We start from the raw sequence: 19799 nt of genomic DNA on the forward strand, positions 1-19799 counted from the left end.
TGTTCCTTTCATTGTAGCCTGATGCCTGTTCGGACAAGGAGATGCTTGGTACAAAGAGATGCTTGATACAAAGAGATGCTTGATACAAAGTGGGTCACCGTCTCTTCCTCAGCACAACTCGGGTATATCCCCCATGTTACAAATTTTCAGATATTTTAAACTCGAACTCCGAAGCTATAGCTTTCGTTCCAGCTTGCAGGATAAAAAGGGAATCTCATATTGCTTTCTCTACTTTGTGTCTTTGATCATGTCATTAGCAAAACGTGGTTATGTAGATCATGCAAGGTTATATCTCCCACATCATGGATTCGCCGCACTTGCAAAGTCCAAGAACAAATATCTGCATGTCTATATCACTCTAACGTTCACGGGAAGTACCAAGTTTTCTATTTCACTTGAATGAGTTATTCCAAGGATTCCAAAGTCGCTTCTGTGGCTTCAGTGAGTTTCACCAATATAGGGTCATCCTTGTAGGGTCTCGGAAGGATATCCTGGGGAGCATTTCAATAAAGCATGCGACATGAGATGTTGTAGCTTTCAATCACATAATGAGGCTTATCCATTGTCACACAGCATTCCATCTAATGTTACCAGTCAGCAGGACAAGGTCTCTGCAGGTGGATGTTGAATGTTACTTATCACATGTTTACGTCGAAGTAACTATATCGTGGGCCGGGTAAATAGGAATACTATGAGTACTTGGATAATACAGTTAATCCTTTTGAGAGTCAAATGTTCCATTTGCTATTTTCATTGTCTTTTGATTTCTTCTTGTTCTTCTTCTTCTTTTTCTTCTTCTTCTTCTTCTTCTTCTTCTTCTTCTTCTTCTTCTTCTTCTTCTTCTCCTCCTCCTGATCTTCAAACTATCAACGTCTGCGGGGTATGTGATGCAAAATGAAACGCTATCCAATCAACTACAAAGAGCAGAATTTAGATATGGATTAGAAGGCAATGAAATCCTGCTGTTGCGACATTTCGCCGCTATCCACGCCTTCAATCAGTTCTTCGGGGCAGTCATCGAACCCATCCGAATCAACATCGTCTGAGTCGATGGCGTCATAATTCTCCTCCTCGCTAGAAGCGTCAGATTCATCCTCATCCAAGTCAGCCTTGGCGGCAGCAGCAGCAGCCTTGCGGATCTGACCTGCACGGTCAACATGCGGCAGCTGGCAGCGTTTCTTGGGGCAGACGCCGGTATTGGCGTAGTCTGGACACTCATGAACATGTTTCTCTTCACATGTTTCACCCTTCTCGCAATATCCTAATGTTGCGAATGCGCGACAAACAGGAGCACCGGGTGTCACCCGAATGTGAGCGTAGCGACACTCCGGATTGGCGCAACGACCTCTAAGGAAATGCACACAGGCGGGGGAACGGTGGGGTGACGGCTCATGGGATAAATCACAGCTACTACCTGCGGCACATTGGCCTGTCTGGAGGAAGTCTTTGCAAAGGGCAACCTTGCTGGGGTCGTGGGTGAAGAGGCATGTCGGGCCTTTGTAGCATGCGCCTGAGTAAATAAAGGATTGTCAGTTTTCGAACCTATATGGAGAGGAAATCAGAGCAGTATGGCCCATCGGAAAACAAAATACCGGTCGTTGTAAATCTCTTGCAAAGCTCGTCGCGTTTTTTGACAGTGTCGTTTCTGAAGATATGTCAGTATATGATTAAACATCGTTTGGGACGGAACTCACTTCTTCGAGGCTACGGCGGCAAGACGGTGCAGATTGCCGTTCTTGCTGCGCACAAATGGCACTCCGGCAACCGTGACGCGTTTGGGGGTGTTGTTGGCAGTACTGGGGTCATCTATGAAGGGTAAGCCAATTCGATGTGAATGGAGGATAACAGGAAGGCACGCACTTGAGATACGTATGAGTTTACTGCCACCTCGCGCGACCTTGAAAGCGACATCATCAACAATGATCTGGTGGCCAGCTGAAGGATGTGCGGAGGTGGAGACCATGGCAGCAGCGCCGGGGCCCTGCGCATATCGGAGTACTTTGGCTTGTTCTCGCTCCGCTCGTCTCTGTTCCTTCAACTTGCGGGTCTCCTCCATTGCTTTAGATCTGGCTTGGGTTTCTTTGTCATAAACGGCAGAGTTGATCAGCTGCATATGACGATCGCGCTTTGCAATCCAGCCGTTACCAGTCGAGGTTGCCGACGTTGGTGTGGAGCGCGCTTCACCAGTGTAGTCGCTTGGTGTGGTGGGCGATGCGTTGGAGCCAGAATTTGAGCCAGAATTGCTGTTGAGAACAAGGGTGCGGTGTCTGTGTGGGAGCTGGTGCTCCTCGGCCACGGCCTCGACCGCGGCCCCGGTAGTATGGGGCCCATCCTTGATGTGATGGGGCATGACGAGATACGTATTGAGACTGATGATTAGTTTGCTGGGTTTCTTGAGACCTGTGCCGGTTGATTTGACCTGTGAAGTTAGAAGTGCGTTGAAAGTAGGCTGATTTTGACCATCTTACCTGCAAGTTGACCAATCTTGGCCAGCAGATCATCGTTTTCGGTCATACTGATTAGATCCAGCTGAATCAGGTTAGTAGGTGACAGCGTCAAGCTTCTGAATATTTTTGGAAACAAGGACAAAGGTTGTTGGAATTTTAATCAAGAAGGCCAGTTGATGATGATGCAGAGGAAGCAAGAGACGCGCTCATAACCGCCGGTGGCGTATCCGGTCACGTGCTGATCAGCAATGCGCCTGTAATTGATCGACGAGTTTCACAACTTTGCATCAATAGGTAATTTTCCAACAGAACTTCGGCTTCAAAATTTAGATTGAGAAAGGTTTTTGCAAGGTATTTGTCCATTCTACGACTTTTTTTGGGATCAATCCGGACTCCTGCCTCCTGTTAAAAGCCATAACACCGGGTCCTATGCTACAATAGATAACTATGTGATATCGACTAAACATTTTCGAACTGAATATCATCTTGATCGGTGGCCATTCCAGATGCCATGGGATCATCCTCTGATGCTTCGTCGTAAGGATCGTCAGCGCCTGGTGGCAATTCTGCCTTGGCATTGTCCATCGCATTGGAGTACTGGGCGTGTGTAGCCTCAGGCTTGAGCTCCCAAGTCATAGCAAAATCACCAGACTTAACCAGGTGTGCAACCATCTCCAATGTCTGTTTGAGATAAGCTTCGGGCTGTGCGAGCCTAGCCTTGAGGGTCTTAAATGGCCAGTATCGGAATTCGCGGAAGCACTGGAAGATGAGATCCAGAAGCTCGTTTTGTGGCATGCGGGTGGTCTTGTTCTCCTGGGGCTTTCCTCTGCCACCAGCCTTTGTTGCTTGCTGTAGGCGAAGTGAGTAAATTGGACTCCGGATAAAGATAGAACATGCGAAGACATACCACAAATTGACCCTTCTCGCTGGGAAGGGCATGGCGCGCTTGAATGATCTTTCCGGGAATCTTATCGATGAAAACGGTTTCCTTTCGAGGTTTCAAAGCTTCCAGTGCTCGCTTCTCTGAAATCCGTCGGAACTCTTCGTTCTCAACGGGGAGGCAGTTGAACTCTTCGCTGACCGCACCTGCTAGCGCAGTGTGTTCTAGATTTTGTGAGCGAATGTGCCCAACTATTGCATGCAAATTGACATACTGGGTATCGTCTTTCGCACATAAGGCTCCCATCTCTTGCCCTGTTCTCTCCTCTTCGCTTCGCGTTTCTGTGACTCGTATAGGACCGATCGTGTTTCGCCGAACGAAGCCATACGATTCTCAACGCCAGGGATATCCTTTTCGGTGAAAATGTAGGTATTATGAGTATGATGCGATCCTGCACCCGAAGGATCGACCGTTTGCTTTTGGAGTGTGTAGTCTTTCGGGATGTCCCGGTTATCAGGGCGATCGTGTAGGCGCAAGCTGACCTAAAGAAATTCCGTAAGACGCTATCGGAGAACCTGCAGATGCGGACTATCCCACTCACTCGCTTGATATCATCTGGCGTTCCCTCGACTCTCATTGTACCGATCTCAATTTCTTCATCGTCGTCTAAGTGGGCCCAGTGCTCCCAGAGCTGCCGAGGAAGACGAGAGAGCCACACGCTTTGTCCTGCGGAGGTGAAGTCAAGATCGCCCGCATCTTCATACAGATCTTCCTCGTCAATATCTGCGAGGACGGTGTCTTTGCTGTCGGGATCCTGTTTGATGTTTTCTTGTTTGATGTACGAGCGATCCGGGTCTTGCTTGACCTGAGCCATATTGGGAGCGTGGAAGCTCGCAGGCGGTTGGAAACGAGTGTGCGGCGAGAGTCAGTAAATGCGACCGTCGATATGCGATGAGATGAACCAGAAAAGGAAGTGGAGGGTAGAGTGACAGGCGTGGTCGTTGGCGACGGAGCCCACGCCACCAGTCGGGATGGAGCTATTCAATCTCCAAGCGGCAGGCGGTGAATACTAAGTCATGTATGACGATTTGTCGAGTTACTGCGCGGTGTCCTTCACACAATAATAGCCATGAGGAAATTTTGCAGAAGTTTTGGCTCTGTCTATGTAGTTATTATCTTCGTGAAGATCATGTAAAGTCCTTTTTATATGTACGACTAGAATGTATTAGTCGAAAAGTAAAGTCGCCAATAGCATCACGACAGTCGGCAGGTCAAGGCACACTTCAATGTATATACCTTTAGCTCTAGCAAAAATCAAATCATATCAAATCACTATATTCGACATGAAATAACTCGATGAAATGTATGAATTTTCCTGTTGAAATACATTGATCTCAAATCCACCTGTGAGCTGTATACACCTAGTCCCTATCGATAACAACTAGGCAGTATTTCGGTTTGTCTTCAACCCCCCATTCACTTCAAGCTATACACACCTCCCAACAGTTCGCGCAAACCTCACTCATACCCTCATTATGGCCTCCCAAAAGATCGCCAATGCCCTGGCGGGTATCGAAGCCAACACTCATCAAGCCACCAAGCTACAGCAATACAATGAACTCCTCGACAACATGGTAACAACCTCAACCGGCCACGAACTCGCCCAAGACCTAGTCTACTACCTAGACTCAATCCTCAGCGAAGAAGTGAGCATAGTCTCGGCTCGCCCCCTCCTCGACTCCTTCATAAAAGTCCTCCAATCCCTCACACCCGAAACAAAAATCAAAGTCGGCCAACACGCCGTCACCCTCCTCCAATCCCGCTCCGCCTCCGTCGAAGAACAAGACTCGCAGATCCGCGAAATCCTCGCAGACGCATACGAATCTCAAGAGGAATATACCGCCGCCGCCCGCGCCCTACAGGGCATCCACATCGACAGCTCACAGCGTCTTGTCTCCGATGACGCCAAGGCCCGTCTCTGGATCCGTATTGTCCGCTACTATCTCGAAGACGACGATACAACCAACGCCGAGGGCTTCTTGAACCGCATCAAAAACTTGCCTTCCAAAATCGAAGACCACGATTCTCAACTCTATTTCCAGCTTTCGCAGGCTCGCATCCTGGACGCGAGACGCCGCTTCCTAGACGCCGCACAGGAGTACTTTGTTGTTAGTCTCGCGCCGGGCGTAGATGAAGGCGACCGCCTCGTTGCATTATCGGCTGCTATTCGATGTGCGGTTCTCGCGCCGGCGGGACCTCAGCGCTCGCGCTCTCTCGCTCGTCTTTACAAAGATGACCGCACGCCTTCCGTTGAGGAATTCGGCATTCTAGAGAAGATGTTCCTCGATAGACTTTTGACGGCTGATGAAGTCACCGCATTTGCGAAAAAGCTGGCGCCGCATCAGCTGGCTGTTACGTCAGATGGAACAACCGTGCTTGATAAGGCTGTTATCGAACACAATCTTGTTGCGGCGAGCAAGTTGTATGAGAATATTCGAGTCGATGACCTGGGCTTGATTCTAGGTCTTCAGTCTTCGGGTGATCTATCTGCTGGCGAGAAGGCGGAGGCTTATGCGGCACGCATGGTCGAGCAAGGTCGACTGAAGGGCCGGATTGATCAGATTGATGGAATTATTACATTTGATGCGGAAGTGACCGGTGATTCTCATGGTTCCAATGGGACCAAGTTGAGACAATGGGATCTTGGCGTGCAAGAGCTTGCTGAAGATGTGGAGCGTGTCGCGGCTAGCATTTCTGATCAATTCCCGGTATGTATCTCGAGTGCTAACTATGTTCTGCAATTTACTAATTTTGTTTAGGAGTTTGCTGCGAGCCAGATGGTGCATTGAGGTCTGCTGTGTACACCAGTCTACGAAATATCTACGAATTGATGCCCACCTACTTCATTGCATCTCCGTTTAGCCAGTAAAAGGTTGACATAATGAGCTAGATCGTTGAGATAGTAGTGTGATACCCTTGATCATATGCATACATATACAGACTACGTTGCATGGCCGTTTAACCTAGGGATAGTGAGGGTGTAGAGTTGTAGGTATAAGATTGAGTCAACTATAAACAGCCCAGCGGAGTGATACCCGCAAACAGCAGTAAAAAAATAGTAATGCATGATGTGGGAGAAATGGGCAAAGTCAAAGAACGTCACTCTGTACAAGTAAATTTCACATAGTCGCCGGCGTAGTCGACATATTCAAGAAAACGAAAGACGACCAAATTGGACATGATAGTCAAAGAATACAAGTGAAAAATAATATGCAATGCTATGGCAAGGTCGTGTTGGTAGAAAAGTAAAACAGGGCTCGGAAAGTAGAGGTGTTTCCAAAACTTGGGGAGATACCCAAGCCAAAAGCCATCCTCGCACTATATCAATAAAGATCATCACATCGTAACAGCGTCACATGAAAAGCTCACACCGCATCGCTCGAGTGATGCAGCGTAGTTGTGGAATCATTCGGTTGGATAGAGATATCCGTCTGAACATTGATATTCAAGGGATTCAAATCATCACCTAAGAAACCGGGCGACTTGCTCTCAATCTGAGCATTATAAAGTGCCGACTGCATCTTCATGTACTCCAGATCCGGCGATCGGGGGCTAGACTTGGACAAGAACATCGAGTTCGTATAATCGGTATTGATATACTGGGGGCCTGTTCCATTGCGGGAACTCTTCAACTTCAACGCAGGGAATAGACCGCGGATAATGGGCAGGTTGGAGCAAATCAGCCCAACAGCAGGCTCGATATGCGTCCACAGCGTCGCTTGGTAAACGGTGTATGTGGGGTCTGTGGGACTGATCCAGAACAGGACGACGATGCGGTAGATGCTGGCGAAGCAGACGAAGGCGCCGAGCGCGAAGACGCCGTTTAGTGCGAGCTTGTCTTGCCAGGCGCGGTGAAGGTTCCATATCATTGGAATGGGGAGGGCCAGGATGACGAAGTCGATGAAGACATTGAAGCCTTGGTTGACGATGATAAATTCTTGCGCGTTGAAACAATGTCCTGCGATGCTGTGGTCCCAGTAGGCGCGGAGTGGTCGGCATTGGCCTGCGCATGCGAGGAAGATTCCTGTCCCCCAAGCAGCTATTAGGATGTTGAGACCGAAGGTGAATTGCTGGAAGCGGGGGGTAGCGAAGACGCGGCGATAGAAGCAGATAATGGAGATTTTGATGCATGGGCAGAGGAGGAAGTAAGTGAACTGGTTGGCGAGGAAGATCTGGATGGGTTAGATTTACATTTGTATTGAGCAGGATTATGGATGTATAATACCTTCCAGTAGTTCGTGAAGGTTTTAGGATTTAAGTCTGCAACGTGGGCTCCGTTGCCTCCGATTGCGCACCCTTGGGCTATTAATATTAGATATCATGCAGATGTGATGCATTACTCACAAAGAATCAACTCGATTAACATGGCAATCATCAGAACCATAGACATGACACTGAGATAATCATCGATGCCGAAACTAACTCTTCTCCGGAGACGTGCAAACATTCGCAGCACGACTGATATCAAGCTGAGACTGACCAAGACCGAGACGATCTCGATCATCTGCCAGCCTCTTTGACTGGGCGCCATTGTTGTACAATGGTAACGATATAAGGAATGTGGGGGAAGAAGCAAAAAAAAGAATCAAAAGAATGACTGGGAACAGAAGTACAATATCGACAAGATTGGTGAGGGCCTACGATATAAAGAACCACACGAGTCTCCAGATCAGTGGGCACTTCAGAGCCCTCTGGTACCCTATACCAGCTCAAAATCACATTTTCTGATATTGTACCCACTCACACAATCTCTAGTGGTCGATCGATGTCCAAATCAGGAACCTGATTTGTGCAGAAGCGGGATAAACATATGGATTCCGAATTTGGATGACGCTATATCAATCTCGTATTCCATATAAATGGGGCTGGTTTATTTTTTGGGATTGGACTTCTTTGGTTCTTAATCGGTAGTTTCGTTCATCTAACCCTATATTGTACATTTGTAGAAGAGAAAATAACTTCAATGACACATGGTTTGGGAAGTGGAGTCCTCGGTGGAGTTTTGGCAAATTCAACGAGGCTCAATTGGGAAAGACATCCCTACGATCGCCATCTGATACCAGCTGAAGGGCTGAATCATGCGTCAGACTAAGCTTTAGCAAGATGAATCGTGCATCCAAGTATTGTGTGCATGTAAACTATTAATTTCCCCAATACATTTTTATTGTTTAGATTATACAATAAGTATTGTACATAACTTTACTTCGTGGTCTTCCAAATATAGTGATGCATAAGGGAAAAAGCCACCCGCAAGCCACGAGGGGGTTCACCCACGGTTCGACCATTGACTTCCCGGTTTTCCCAAACAATTGGGGGTGACATGTAGATCCTGTCAATAGCGTGGGAAATCAACAAGCCATTGATTGCCTAGAGTATTTAGTGTCTACTGTATATCAATTTCATATCATGATGAGTGTAACAGAATACCACAGCCTCTTTAATTTAAAGACCCATGGAACAACATGTTAAATATATTGATATTTTATGTATTTATTATGAACACCCTCCTGTTCGAAATCGGGGTATGTGGAGTCCTCGCCTCAGATAATTTGGCGTATAAATGGCTAAAATGAGCTCCAAGACCCTCTTTTTTGCCCAATGTCGACGTGGCGCTCGGCAGTGGGGCTGACTATTTGAATCTGTTAGAATCTTCACACCTTCATCCTTGAATATGCTTCCCAAGGTTCTCTTGCTGTGCGATTTGGCGATCTTTTCCCGAGGTAAATCGATACCCCTGAAAATGTGACACCGGGGCCGTACGATATGCACCTTATCGAAGTTTATATCTCAGGGGACTACATTGCTTCAACGTCACATCACAAAAGCAGGTCCAATTGAATATTAATGCAAACCAAAATTCAGCCGGGAAAACGGAAGCAAAATTAGGGTACAAAATAGCTCGTCACCTTGTGGATAGCGCCTCTTAATCCCGGTAAGATCGTCAACATGGCTGGGCATCAGATAATCAACTGTAAGCACTGCATTAATTGTACTCCGAACAGAGTAATAGTAATAGTTGTTCAAGTGGACCCTCGACCCTCGAATAACCGCTCCATACCACATTGTACATATTATTTGCTTATTGCTTTTTCAACCCTCTTCTCACCCTCCATACAATTGTCCCACATCACATCTAACTAACTAGTATACCCCTCACCATGACCGAAACAATCCCCCTCCTCATAAACAACAAGTCAATAACGACCCCAAAAACCTTCCCAGTAACAAGTCCCTACACAAACACGCCAATCTGGAACTCCTCCTCCGCAAGTCCAGAAGATGCCATCCGCGCCGTGGAAGCCGCAAACGCCGCCTTCCCCGCATGGTCCGCCACCAAGCCCACCGTGAGACGCGACATCCTCCTCAAAGCGGCCGATATCCTCGAAGCCCGCCTCGAGACCAATGCCTCCTACATGCAGCAGGAGATGGGCGCCGACAAGGGTGCCAGCGCGGGCTTCGTAGTCCCGCTGTCTATCCGTATGCTGCGCGAGGTCGCCGGCAGAATCACTTCTATCTGTGGGAGTGTGCCTGTTGTTGAGGGGGAGGGCCAGTCGGCGATTGTGTTTAAGGAGGCTATGGGTGTGATTCTGGGGATTGTGCCTTGGTGGGAATCTTGTGCGCGCAGATTCATATGTAGTACTTGCTAATTGGATCTAGGAATGCGCCTTATGTCTTTGGGATTCGGTCTGCGGCTTGCGCCCTTGCAGCGGGAAATACAACTATTCTTAAATCATCGGAGTTGACGCCTCGCTGTTACTGGGCTATTGGCCGGGCTTTCCAGGATGCCGGGTTGCCGGCGGGATGTCTGAATGTGATTCACTGTGCGCCGGAGGATGCGCCTGCTGTTGTTAATGCCATGATTGAGCATGAGGCGGTGCGGAAGATCAACTTCACTGGTAGTACGGCTGTCGGGAGAAAGATTGCGCGTGCCTGTGGAGCAAATTTGAAACCTTGTCTTATGGAGCTGGGAGGCAAGAATAGTTCGATTGTTTGCGAGGATGCAGATTTGGGGGTTGCCGTTGGTGGAGTTTTGGCGGGTGCCTTTTTGAACGTGAGTTTGCCATACCTGTTTCGAGTTGTGGCTTTTTGTAGTGAGATTCTGACGCTACACTGTGCAGTCTGGTCAAATTTGTATGGCGACTGATCGCATTCTTGTGCATAAATCCATCATGCCTGCTTTTACGGCGGCGTTGCAGACTGCTCTCTCAGCTGGAGCCGATGCCTCGGCTCTGCCGCCCACGCTTGTCAACACAGCCTCCAAGGCTCGTGTTGAGGCGCTTATTGCTAATGCGGTGAGTGCGGGCGCGCACTTTATCTCCGGGTCTGCGGGGAGTGGGGGTGACGAGGGGGTGAGAATGGCGCCTGCTGTGCTGGGTGGTGTACGAGAGGATATGGATCTCTGGCAAGAAGAGTCCTTTGCCTCAGTTGCAGCTTGTATGCCGTTTGAGAGTGAGGAGGAGGCTATCCGATTGGCGAATGGAAGTGGGTATGGGCTTTCGGCGGCAATTTTCACGGAAGATCTGAGGAAGGGGCTGAGAATGGCAAAGAAGATTCAATCTGGGTGAGTTCTTCCTCTCGATGATGGGTGTGGACTTGAGCTAATTTTGTTGCAGGGCTGTTCATATCAACAGTATGACTATTCATGATGAGCCTGCACTGCCTCATGGCGGGGTGAAGAATAGTGGATGGGGTCGCTTTAATACCGATGAGGGACTCAATGAGTTCTTGGTGACCAAGAGTGTGACTTGGATGGATTAGTTTACATCTTTTGCATCCTTTGCGTCTTTTGCATCGTTTTGGATAGCTCTTGCTATAGCTTGTTTTGTCAATTGCACATGAGTAGATCTCCTACTGCCGTCTACTTCGGGGGCGTTTAATGTTGTGTAGCGCATTATATTTCCCTACTTATCTTATCCACTCATCTATTGCAGTCCACTTTCTCTCGTCCGAGAGATCCAGCTCACTGTCTCCTATACTTGTGCTCGGTGGGTATTAGCCCGAACGACCGCAGTGGAGTCAATGCACAATCAGCCAATGATATGACGAGCATTGCAACGAGCAATGAAAAACGTTGTGGGAGATGTGAATGGTGAAGTACCAGTTATTGAATGGAGAGCTCAAAATGAAGCATCTCATCAGGTATATGAATTCCGTCGGCATTTGAAAGATCCCCAAATCAATAAAGCACTGAAGAGATGAGGTCACCAGGCCCCACCGAGGCAATTTCCATCCCCGGATTGAATGGCCCCATTTGGCTTTTCCACCAATCATCACTTGTGTATTCTTCAGCCGGCGATTGCTTTTGCTTCTTTGGTTTTTGTTTCTTTCTTTCTTTTCCCTGAATACTCATTTGATATTGGTTCGTATTGTATTTCGATATCACAGGGTCTCTCTGATGTCTGTACTGTATAATCGAATTTCACCATATAGAAAATTTACAGATATTGACATGTTACATTCATATTTAATCAGGCCATGCATGACGGACCGATTATCGGGAATACCGGACCGCAATTATTATTCCGAGGTTCACGGGAGAAGTGTGCAAATGTGCAAGTATTGTCAGGTAATAGACCGAGCTGCCCGAAATTCAAAGAGTTCCAGATTCAAAGAGCCCACCGAGACTTCTCTCGATCCACTGTCTATCCCACCGATTGTCCGCTCTAATACATTAAATACATTCTTACTCTTACCCTCCAATGTTATTCAATGCTAGGTGTATTCAGAGAGAATGATCAGGTGGCGTGAGCATGTGAATATGTACGATATACATAAATTTAAAATAAGTCAATGCATTTTATCACATGTGATACTCATAACTTCCCCAGAATACAAGAACAGAAGGAAAAATGAAGTAGACAAACCAGAGTGTTGCAATTAGTATTACGAGCGGGTACAATACCCCATCTTTCACTACCTCGGCCGATAGAAGGGGTCGGCTTATGACTTCCCCCAGATTCCCCCCCCATTTTTAATTCTTTAAGAGCTCCCTTCCTTCTACCATCCACTCCTCCTCTCCATATTCTCCTATACACATAACACATCATGGCTCCTCAAGTAATTGTGGTCGGTGGTGGACGTACGTATCTCTATTCTCATTCTCTACACTCAGCAATCAGACTAACGCCTCCCAGTCTCCGGTCTTAGTGCCGCCCACACCGTTTACCTGAACGGCGGAAACGTCGTTGTTCTCGACAAGCAGGCCTTCTTCGGCGGTAACTCCACCAAGGCCACCTCCGGTATCAACGGTGCCCTCACTCGCACCCAGACCGACCTCGGCATCCAAGATAGCGTCAAGCAGTTCTACGATGACACCCTCAAGTCCGCCCGTGACAAGGCCCGCCCCGACCTGATCAAAGTCCTCACCTACAAGTCCGCCGCCGCCGTTGAGTGGCTACAAGATGTCTTCAACCTCGACCTCACCCTCGTTTCCCGCCTCGGTGGTCACACCCACCCCCGCACACATCGTGGTCACGATGCCAAGTTCCCCGGTATGGCCATCACCTACGCTCTCATGGAGCGTCTGGAGACCCTTGCCGACAAGGAGCCCGGCCGCGTTCAAATCATTAAGAAGGCCAACGTCACCTCCATTAACAAGTCCGGAAACAACGTCACCGGTGTGACCTACTCTGTCAACGGCGAGGAAAAATCTATTGATGGTGTTGTCGTCCTTGCTACCGGTGGCTACGCCGCTGACTTCGGCGACACTTCTCTCCTCAAGAAGCACCGTCCCGATACCTTCGGTTTGTCCTCCACCAACGGCACCCATGCCACCGGTGACGGCCAAAAGATGCTCATGGCCATCGGCGCCAACGGCATCGACATGGACAAGGTCCAAGTCCACCCCACAGGTCTCGTTGACCCCAAGGACCCAACCGCCAAGTTCAAGTTCCTGGCCGCTGAAGCCCTCCGTGGTGAAGGTGGTCTCCTTCTCAACGCAGACGGCAACCGGTTCTCCGACGAGCTCGGCCACCGCGACTACGTCTCAGGCAAGATGTGGGAAGAGAAAGAAAAGGGCAAATGGCCCATCCGCCTCGTTCTCAATAGCAAAGCATCCAAGGTCCTCGACTTCCACACACGCCACTACTCCGGTCGCGGCCTGATGAAGAAGATGACCGGCGCCGAGCTCGTCGCTGAAATCGGCTGCGGAGAAGCAGCCATCAAGAAGACCTTCGACGAGTACAACCTCATCGCCGAAGGCAAGAAGAAGGACCCCTGGAACAAGCGTTTCTTCCACAACATGCCTTTCTCCCTGGACGACGAGTTCCACGTCGCTCTCATGGAGCCCGTTCTCCACTTCACCATGGGCGGCATCGAGATCAACGAGCACGCTCAAGTCCTGAACAGCGAACAGAAGCCCTTCGACGGCCTCTACGCCTGCGGTGAACTCGCAGGCGGTGTCCACGGCGCCAACCGCCTTGGAGGATCCTCCCTCCTCGGCTGTGTCGTCTACGGCCGTGTGGCCGGTGACTCTGCCTCCCAGCACCTCTTCCAAAAGCTCATCACTGGTGGCGCGGGCTCAGCTTCTAGCCGTCTTGGCCAGATCTCCCTCCACATTGACCCTAACACCCCCGGCAAGATTGCCGTCGAGTGGGGTTCCGCCGGTGGCTCCCTCCCTGCTCTCGCTACGGCCCCGGCCCCCGCTGCCGATGCTGCTGGCGCCGCTCCCCAGGAAGCTGCCAAGTCCGACCCTGCAAACTTCAAGATCCCCGAGACAGAATACAGTATGGAAGAAGTTGCTAAGCATAACACGAAAGAGGATCTCTGGATCGTTGTCAAGGGTGTTGTGCTCGATGTGACGAATTGGTTGGATGAGCACCCTGGTGGCGCTAACGCGCTTTATAACTTCATGGGTCGTGATGCCACAGAGGAATTCGCTATGTTGCACGACGATGAAGTCATTCCTAAGTATGCGGGCCACATTGTTATTGGTCGTGTCAAGGGCCAGACTCCTAGTCTTGAGCTTTAGGTGGCCCAGTGGTGATGCTTGATGGCTTCTACTCAGCGCTTTTCATACCCTTTTGTCTTTCTGTATCATAAGAATATGAATCTTTTTGAATATATCCTTTGAAATATGTCGAGCGGTTCATTCGAACATGTTGTTCCAATCTAATTAATTCTAGTGATAATTCTCGATATCAGCTGGGTTCTACGTAGTTCAGACCATGCATAAAGCCCTTCGTGTCCAGCCATGTCTAGATCCAATCCAATCCGACAAACATTTAATATACCTAATTCCTCTATTCTTACACCCCATCCAACCAAAATCACCCCCCCATATGTCCCAAAACCATCCTTAGCCTCCTAACAGCCGGCCCCTCTGCACCCCCCTCCCCACCATCAATTCCACTCTCCATCTCCGTCCTCGCAGCCTCAAGCACAGGCTCCAAAAACCCCCAAACCTCCTCATGATACCTCTCCTGAACACCAACCCAATCCCCCGCCCCAGGAAGCTTCGCCAACACCTCATCCCGCAGCAACACACCACTCCGACTCGTCCCACCAACCCCGTTCTCGTTCTCCTGACCAAGTCCCTGGCTAAGAAACGTGTCAATATCAGGCACCAGACTCGACCCTGTCATCCGCGCCGGTCTCTGCGTCTCCGTCTCCGTCCCAGGCACAGCCCGCAAGAACGAGTCCAGCGCTTCCCGCTCGCGCGCTGAGAGCGGCGCCGGCGCTGCCGTCGGCTCCAGCTCGTCAGCTGGTAGCGTCGCTGGGTCTGACTCTGTGCTGGGCGATGCTAGGAGGGCGAGGACGGCTGCGCCGTCTTCTGCGTCGAGGTAAGGGGTTGGGTCTGTGGTTGTGACGGGTGGAATTTGGGATCGTGGTTGGTTGGGGGATTGCCATGTCGTCTCGAGGCGCTCTTTGCCTTTCGGTGTCGGTGTTTCGGGTCCGGCGGGGAATTCTGATGCTGGTAGTGTAGCTTGATCTTCCGTGAAACGCTGGAATTCGTCTTCTATTGCGGGCGAGATCGAGCTTGTGCTTCGGAATGTCGACTGCGTGGAGGAGGGGCCTGCTGATGCCGAGGTTGACCCCGATGGGCCTGAGATGGGCCCTATCTGCGCTGCGGCATTGCTTGTGCTTGGGGTGGATGGGCTGGCTTTGGTGTTTGTGCTGGATGATAGGGTGTTGGTTTGGTCGGAACCTGGGTGGAAGGTGCTCTTTGCCAGTCCTGTTGCGGAGGATTGGATGCGGGTTGCGAGGGATGGTGGGGGTTTTGTTGTGTTGGCGGGGTTGGGGTTGGATTTGTCTTGGGTTTTGGATTCTCCCCGCATGTTCGGCTTCTCGGGATCGGTCATTGTGAGGGGATGGGGGAACTTGGTGAGATTTGGAGGTTTGGATTGGGGAATGAGTTAGTTATAGTATATGTAGTTTATTGTAGTTGAAGGGTTTTGCCGGTTCGGGTTATAGCCGGACGATGTAGGAACCTAGGCATGTGAAGATGGGGTTAGTTATACCTATGGGTTGGTACTTGAATGACTTCTAAGGTTGATTGACTTGTGCCTGAGTATGCTTGGATTGGATTGTGTGTCTTGTGTATCTAGGGGGGGCTAGATAGGGCTGATATGTACCTAGGTATGAATTGCTTTTTTTGAGAGAGAGAAAGATTGAAGATTGAAGCTTGGAGCTCGTAGATTGGAAGTAGTTATATATAATTTAGTGTAGAGTATCTTTAACCACATATATGACCTTTCAAATGGAATAGTATAGCTAAGTAATTGAATAGTAAATAACCCTTGACCTCCAGTTGTTATGAGCAAGTCAACTAGATCGTTTCTTTTTCTCCTAATTTATGCAGCTCCAGACAAGGCTTGTACCCTCAGGAATGACGACAGAGGCGGCCCTGCATACAGGTATTGTATACATCGAAGAAATTATATACAGAGGGAGTCGATGTAGTCAATTAATTTATCAATAACCAAGTCAATCGTTTGACACAAGATTGAATATGTATGTATATACCTACCAAATATAATTACATATGTAAGTCTATGGCGTTCGTTGATATACGGGTTACAGGGCCGGGCGCAAAAACTGCATCTGGGCAATGTTACAGTCATTGGTAGTGTTGATGTCAGTATTTGCTCTCAACTACTTTAGATCAATCCAATATCAAAATCCAAATTCAATCGATTCCATATATTTCATTCAAATAAAGAAAATCAATGCCGATACTTGGAAATACCTCCAATAATATTGATGGTGCGTACAAAGTGCAGGTCACTTGAGGGTATCTCCGTAACTCTCCCCACCACCGCCTGAACTCACCTCACCTCAACTCTTTTCTTGTCCTTCTCTTCCCATCGAACCCTGTACGCAACCCCCATCCCCTCCTCTTTCTACCGAGACACTTGATTCTTGGACTTTTGTTCTAATCGGAGCGCCCTTTCTGCATAGAACTTTTCCCTGACCCTCACAAAAGCTTTGCGGGTAACAAGAAGAGGGCAGCGCTATCCATCGCAGATCATCGACTTCATACCGTTGCCATCTTCAGTCCGGATAGTATTTTTTTCATAGCTGGAACACCAGCTGTTCCCCTCCCCTCTTGCCCCTCTTTTTCGCTTTACCGCCATCAAAAACCCCTCGCACACCATCTCCGGTGACCGACCGCCTCTTCTCTCGATTTCCGCTTTCTCCAATCGTCATTATTTACATTCGACATCGAATTCTTTCGTCTTCGCGCACATTGATTCGCTGTGATTCTTTGCATCGGCAATAGAGCTTTCGGAAGCCTTCACCCGTCCTTCCTATCTTGGTCCTTACCCTTGTCGCGTTCAAGGGCTAGCTAGAACGAGAAAATGGTAGACAGAGATCCAGGCACACCTACCTGGAAGTTTACACAGTAAGTTTTCTTCGGTATTTGAGACCTGTCGTCAAATTCCTGTTTTTTTTTTCTCTTTCCGTGTTTGCAACCCTTTCCAACCTTGAAAGGAAACCCCACATCTTCAGCTTCACAACTCAGCTTCCTGGACCTTGACTAACTCAATAACAGATGCTTCGGCGATAAAGGCGATGTAGAAGATATTACAGAAGGTAAATGGCAGCACCCCCCGTATCCCGCGGCTGAACATGGTCAATTCTCATAGAATGCATTGACTGACACGCGCTCTCCAGCGGACATCATCTCGACCGTCGAATTCGACCATACCGGAAATTATCTGGCCACTGGTGACAAGGGAGGAAGAGTGGTGCTTTTCGAGCGAAACGAGACGGTAGCCCACCCCACCATAACCCCGAAGGAGGTTTGCCTTTCTTTTGACCTTGGCTAACGAATGAACGACACAGAAAAAAACCTGCGAATATAAGTTTCACACCGAGTTCCAGTCACACGAGCCGGAGTTCGATTATCTCAAGTCGCTAGAGATCGAAGAGAAGATCAACAAGATTAAATGGTGCCGACGACAAAATGCTTCCCATTTCCTCCTCTCGACAAACGACAAGACGATAAAGCTCTGGAAGGTGTTCGACAAGTCACTGAAGGTGGTCGCAGAGAACAACCTATCAAATGAGCTCACACCAGCAAACCCTGTCGGAGGCGGGGGTATGTCTCGTGCTCCCCGCGTCTCCTTCAAGGACCCCTCTGCCCTCAAATTGCCTCGTCTGACACACCACGACACTGTGGTTGCCGCAGTCCCGCGGAAAACATACGCCAATGCACACGCGTATCATATAAATAGCATCTCCGTTAACAGCGATGGTGAAACCTTTATCAGCAGTGACGATCTCCGTGTGAACTTGTGGAACCTGAACATCCAGGATCAGAGCTTCAACATTGTGGATATCAAGCCCGCCAATATGGAAGAACTCACTGAGGTTATCACTGCGGCGGAGTTCCACCCTGTCAGCTGTAACTGGTTCATGTACGCCAGTTCCAAGGGCACGATCAAACTTGCGGATATGCGGCAACGGGCCTTGTGTGACGAGCATGCTAAGCGTATGGATGCCTGGCCCGTGGTTTTGTTTTCGTACTAATATTTCTTCTTAGAGTTCGAACAAGAAGAGGATGCGTCTTCCCGCTCGTTCTTCTCCGAGATCATTTCCTCCATTTCCGACGTGCGATTCTCCAACGACGGCCGCTACATCGTATCTAGGGACTATTTGACGGTCAAGATCTGGGATGTCAACATGGAGCGACAGCCAGTCAAGACCATTCCCATCCACGAGCACCTCCGTCCCCGTCTCTGCGATACTTATGAGAACGATAGCATCTTCGACAAGTTCGAGGTGGTCTTTTCTGGCGATGCTGAGAACGTCATGACGGGCAGCTACAACAACAATTTCATGATCTACCCCACAGAAGAACAAAAGGATACCGAGATTGTGCTACAGGCGGACAAGTCGGCTTTCAAGGCAAAGAAGGTTGGTGTACCGACACCTATGAGCAAGGGTAACGGAAAGAAGGCCGGTTCGCGATCCGGTAGCCCTGCTGGCCCCGGCAGCCGGATGAAGAAGGAGACCGATGCCGACCAGATTGACTTCAACAAGAAGATCTTGCACATGAGCTGGCATCCATTTGAAGACAGCATTGCAATTGCGGCGACAAACAACGTGAGTAATTCTCAGACTCTTTTACTTGTTGCATTTTGAAATTAACTGGGTTACAGCTCTTTGTCTTCTCCGCTCTCTAATCGCACGAAGTACCGACAAAGTCATTATCATTTTCCTTTCATGGACAGGCGCATATGGGGTTTGGGTGGATGCTGGATGGCCTTGGTGACCGGGCACGACACGAAAAACCAGAAAATAATGATAGCAGCAAGCCGCAGGTTCCATAATCTCAGGACTTTCCTTTCCCCATTCCCTATCTCTGCTCTGAGGATGCCGTTGCTCTTGAGGAACTAATCTGTCTGAGCTAGAGACCTAGTTTTCTTTTGTTTTGTTGTGTCCCCCTTTGCTCTTTTTTCTCCCCTTGTCTGCTACATATGCAGTGAGGTTGTCAAAGGCGTTGTATGGGGGTCAAGTTCATGATAGAGAATGTCATGCCTATTTGAGGCCCTTTCCATAGTTATTACTGAATGAGTTACATAGATTTGGTAAATCTCCAGGTTTGCTTAGTGCTGCTAATTTGACCTACATTGTTGTAGACCGTTTTCCGTATTAACCTCGACGGTTGTAGTTGGGTGTACCCCAGCCCTGGTCCTCCGCCCCTTTCCGAGGCTTTTTGGACAAGCGAGGAGTCCAGCCTTTCATAAAGAAATCCCATTGAATTTATTGATCTATAAAAAGGACAATGAACAATACGAGGCTCGTGTAACCAAGCCATTCAAATCATTCAGCTATCCTAATATATTAGCTTTTCATACACATCATTATTGTCCACGCTTATTTCCCAATGCCAGTCATGTTTTTCTGCCGGCAATGGCAGACGATGACGAAGGCGGACGGTTATTGACCTATCGCACAATACCAAG

At 48.9% G+C, this 19799-nt stretch overlaps 8 protein-coding genes across 8 annotated transcripts; 4 read left to right on the forward strand and 4 right to left on the reverse strand.

Annotated features, from left to right (window-relative positions):
• Positions 1-941: 941 nt before the first annotated feature.
• Positions 942-2514, reverse strand: N7529_009809 (CCCH zinc finger protein; the record flags this gene model as incomplete). The annotated part of the gene is made up of 4 exons (XM_057245336.1): positions 942-1510; positions 1593-1645; positions 1695-2400; positions 2469-2514. The coding sequence occupies 4 exons, from the start codon at positions 2512-2514 to the stop codon at positions 942-944; spliced, it is 1374 nt and encodes a 457-aa protein (XP_057093599.1).
• A 392-nt stretch (positions 2515-2906) lies between these two features.
• N7529_009810 (transcription factor IIF subunit TFG2) lies at positions 2907-4201 on the reverse strand (the record flags this gene model as incomplete). The annotated part of the gene is made up of 4 exons (XM_057245337.1): positions 2907-3296; positions 3355-3536; positions 3602-3869; positions 3929-4201. 4 exons carry the CDS (start codon positions 4199-4201, stop codon positions 2907-2909), a joined length of 1113 nt encoding a protein of 370 aa, XP_057093600.1.
• Positions 4202-4862: 661 nt separating this feature from the next.
• On the forward strand, positions 4863-6176 carry N7529_009811 (PCI domain-containing protein; the record flags this gene model as incomplete). The annotated part of the gene is made up of 2 exons (XM_057245338.1): positions 4863-6095; positions 6147-6176. 2 exons carry the CDS (start codon positions 4863-4865, stop codon positions 6174-6176), a joined length of 1263 nt encoding a protein of 420 aa, XP_057093601.1.
• A 582-nt stretch (positions 6177-6758) lies between these two features.
• N7529_009812 (uncharacterized protein) lies at positions 6759-7918 on the reverse strand (the record flags this gene model as incomplete). The annotated part of the gene is made up of 3 exons (XM_057245339.1): positions 6759-7559; positions 7613-7689; positions 7732-7918. Coding segments are annotated over 3 exons (1065 nt in total), but the record flags the coding sequence as incomplete, so codon positions are not given.
• Positions 7919-9545: 1627 nt separating this feature from the next.
• N7529_009813 (aldehyde dehydrogenase) lies at positions 9546-11145 on the forward strand (the record flags this gene model as incomplete). The annotated part of the gene is made up of 4 exons (XM_057245340.1): positions 9546-9991; positions 10045-10438; positions 10506-10948; positions 11001-11145. 4 exons carry the CDS (start codon positions 9546-9548, stop codon positions 11143-11145), a joined length of 1428 nt encoding a protein of 475 aa, XP_057093603.1.
• Positions 11146-12432: 1287 nt separating this feature from the next.
• osm1 (putative fumarate reductase Osm1) lies at positions 12433-14356 on the forward strand (the record flags this gene model as incomplete). Its single annotated transcript, XM_057245341.1, has 2 exons — positions 12433-12466; positions 12522-14356. The coding sequence occupies 2 exons, from the start codon at positions 12433-12435 to the stop codon at positions 14354-14356; spliced, it is 1869 nt and encodes a 622-aa protein (XP_057093604.1).
• Positions 14357-14654: 298 nt separating this feature from the next.
• Positions 14655-15686, reverse strand: N7529_009815 (uncharacterized protein; the record flags this gene model as incomplete). The annotated part of the gene is made up of 1 exon (XM_057245342.1): positions 14655-15686. The coding sequence occupies one exon, from the start codon at positions 15684-15686 to the stop codon at positions 14655-14657; it is 1032 nt and encodes a 343-aa protein (XP_057093605.1).
• Positions 15687-17186: 1500 nt separating this feature from the next.
• Positions 17187-19016, forward strand: N7529_009816 (protein phosphatase 2A regulatory subunit CDC55; the record flags this gene model as incomplete). Its single annotated transcript, XM_057245343.1, has 6 exons — positions 17187-17230; positions 17381-17421; positions 17503-17630; positions 17674-18322; positions 18374-18936; positions 18993-19016. 6 exons carry the CDS (start codon positions 17187-17189, stop codon positions 19014-19016), a joined length of 1449 nt encoding a protein of 482 aa, XP_057093606.1.
• Between the last annotated feature and the right edge of the window lie 783 nt (positions 19017-19799).

Source organism: Penicillium soppii (assembly GCF_028829465.1).
Source record: "Penicillium soppii strain IBT 18220 chromosome Unknown utg000007l, whole genome shotgun sequence".
Lineage (NCBI taxonomy): Eukaryota > Fungi > Ascomycota > Eurotiomycetes > Eurotiales > Aspergillaceae > Penicillium > Penicillium soppii.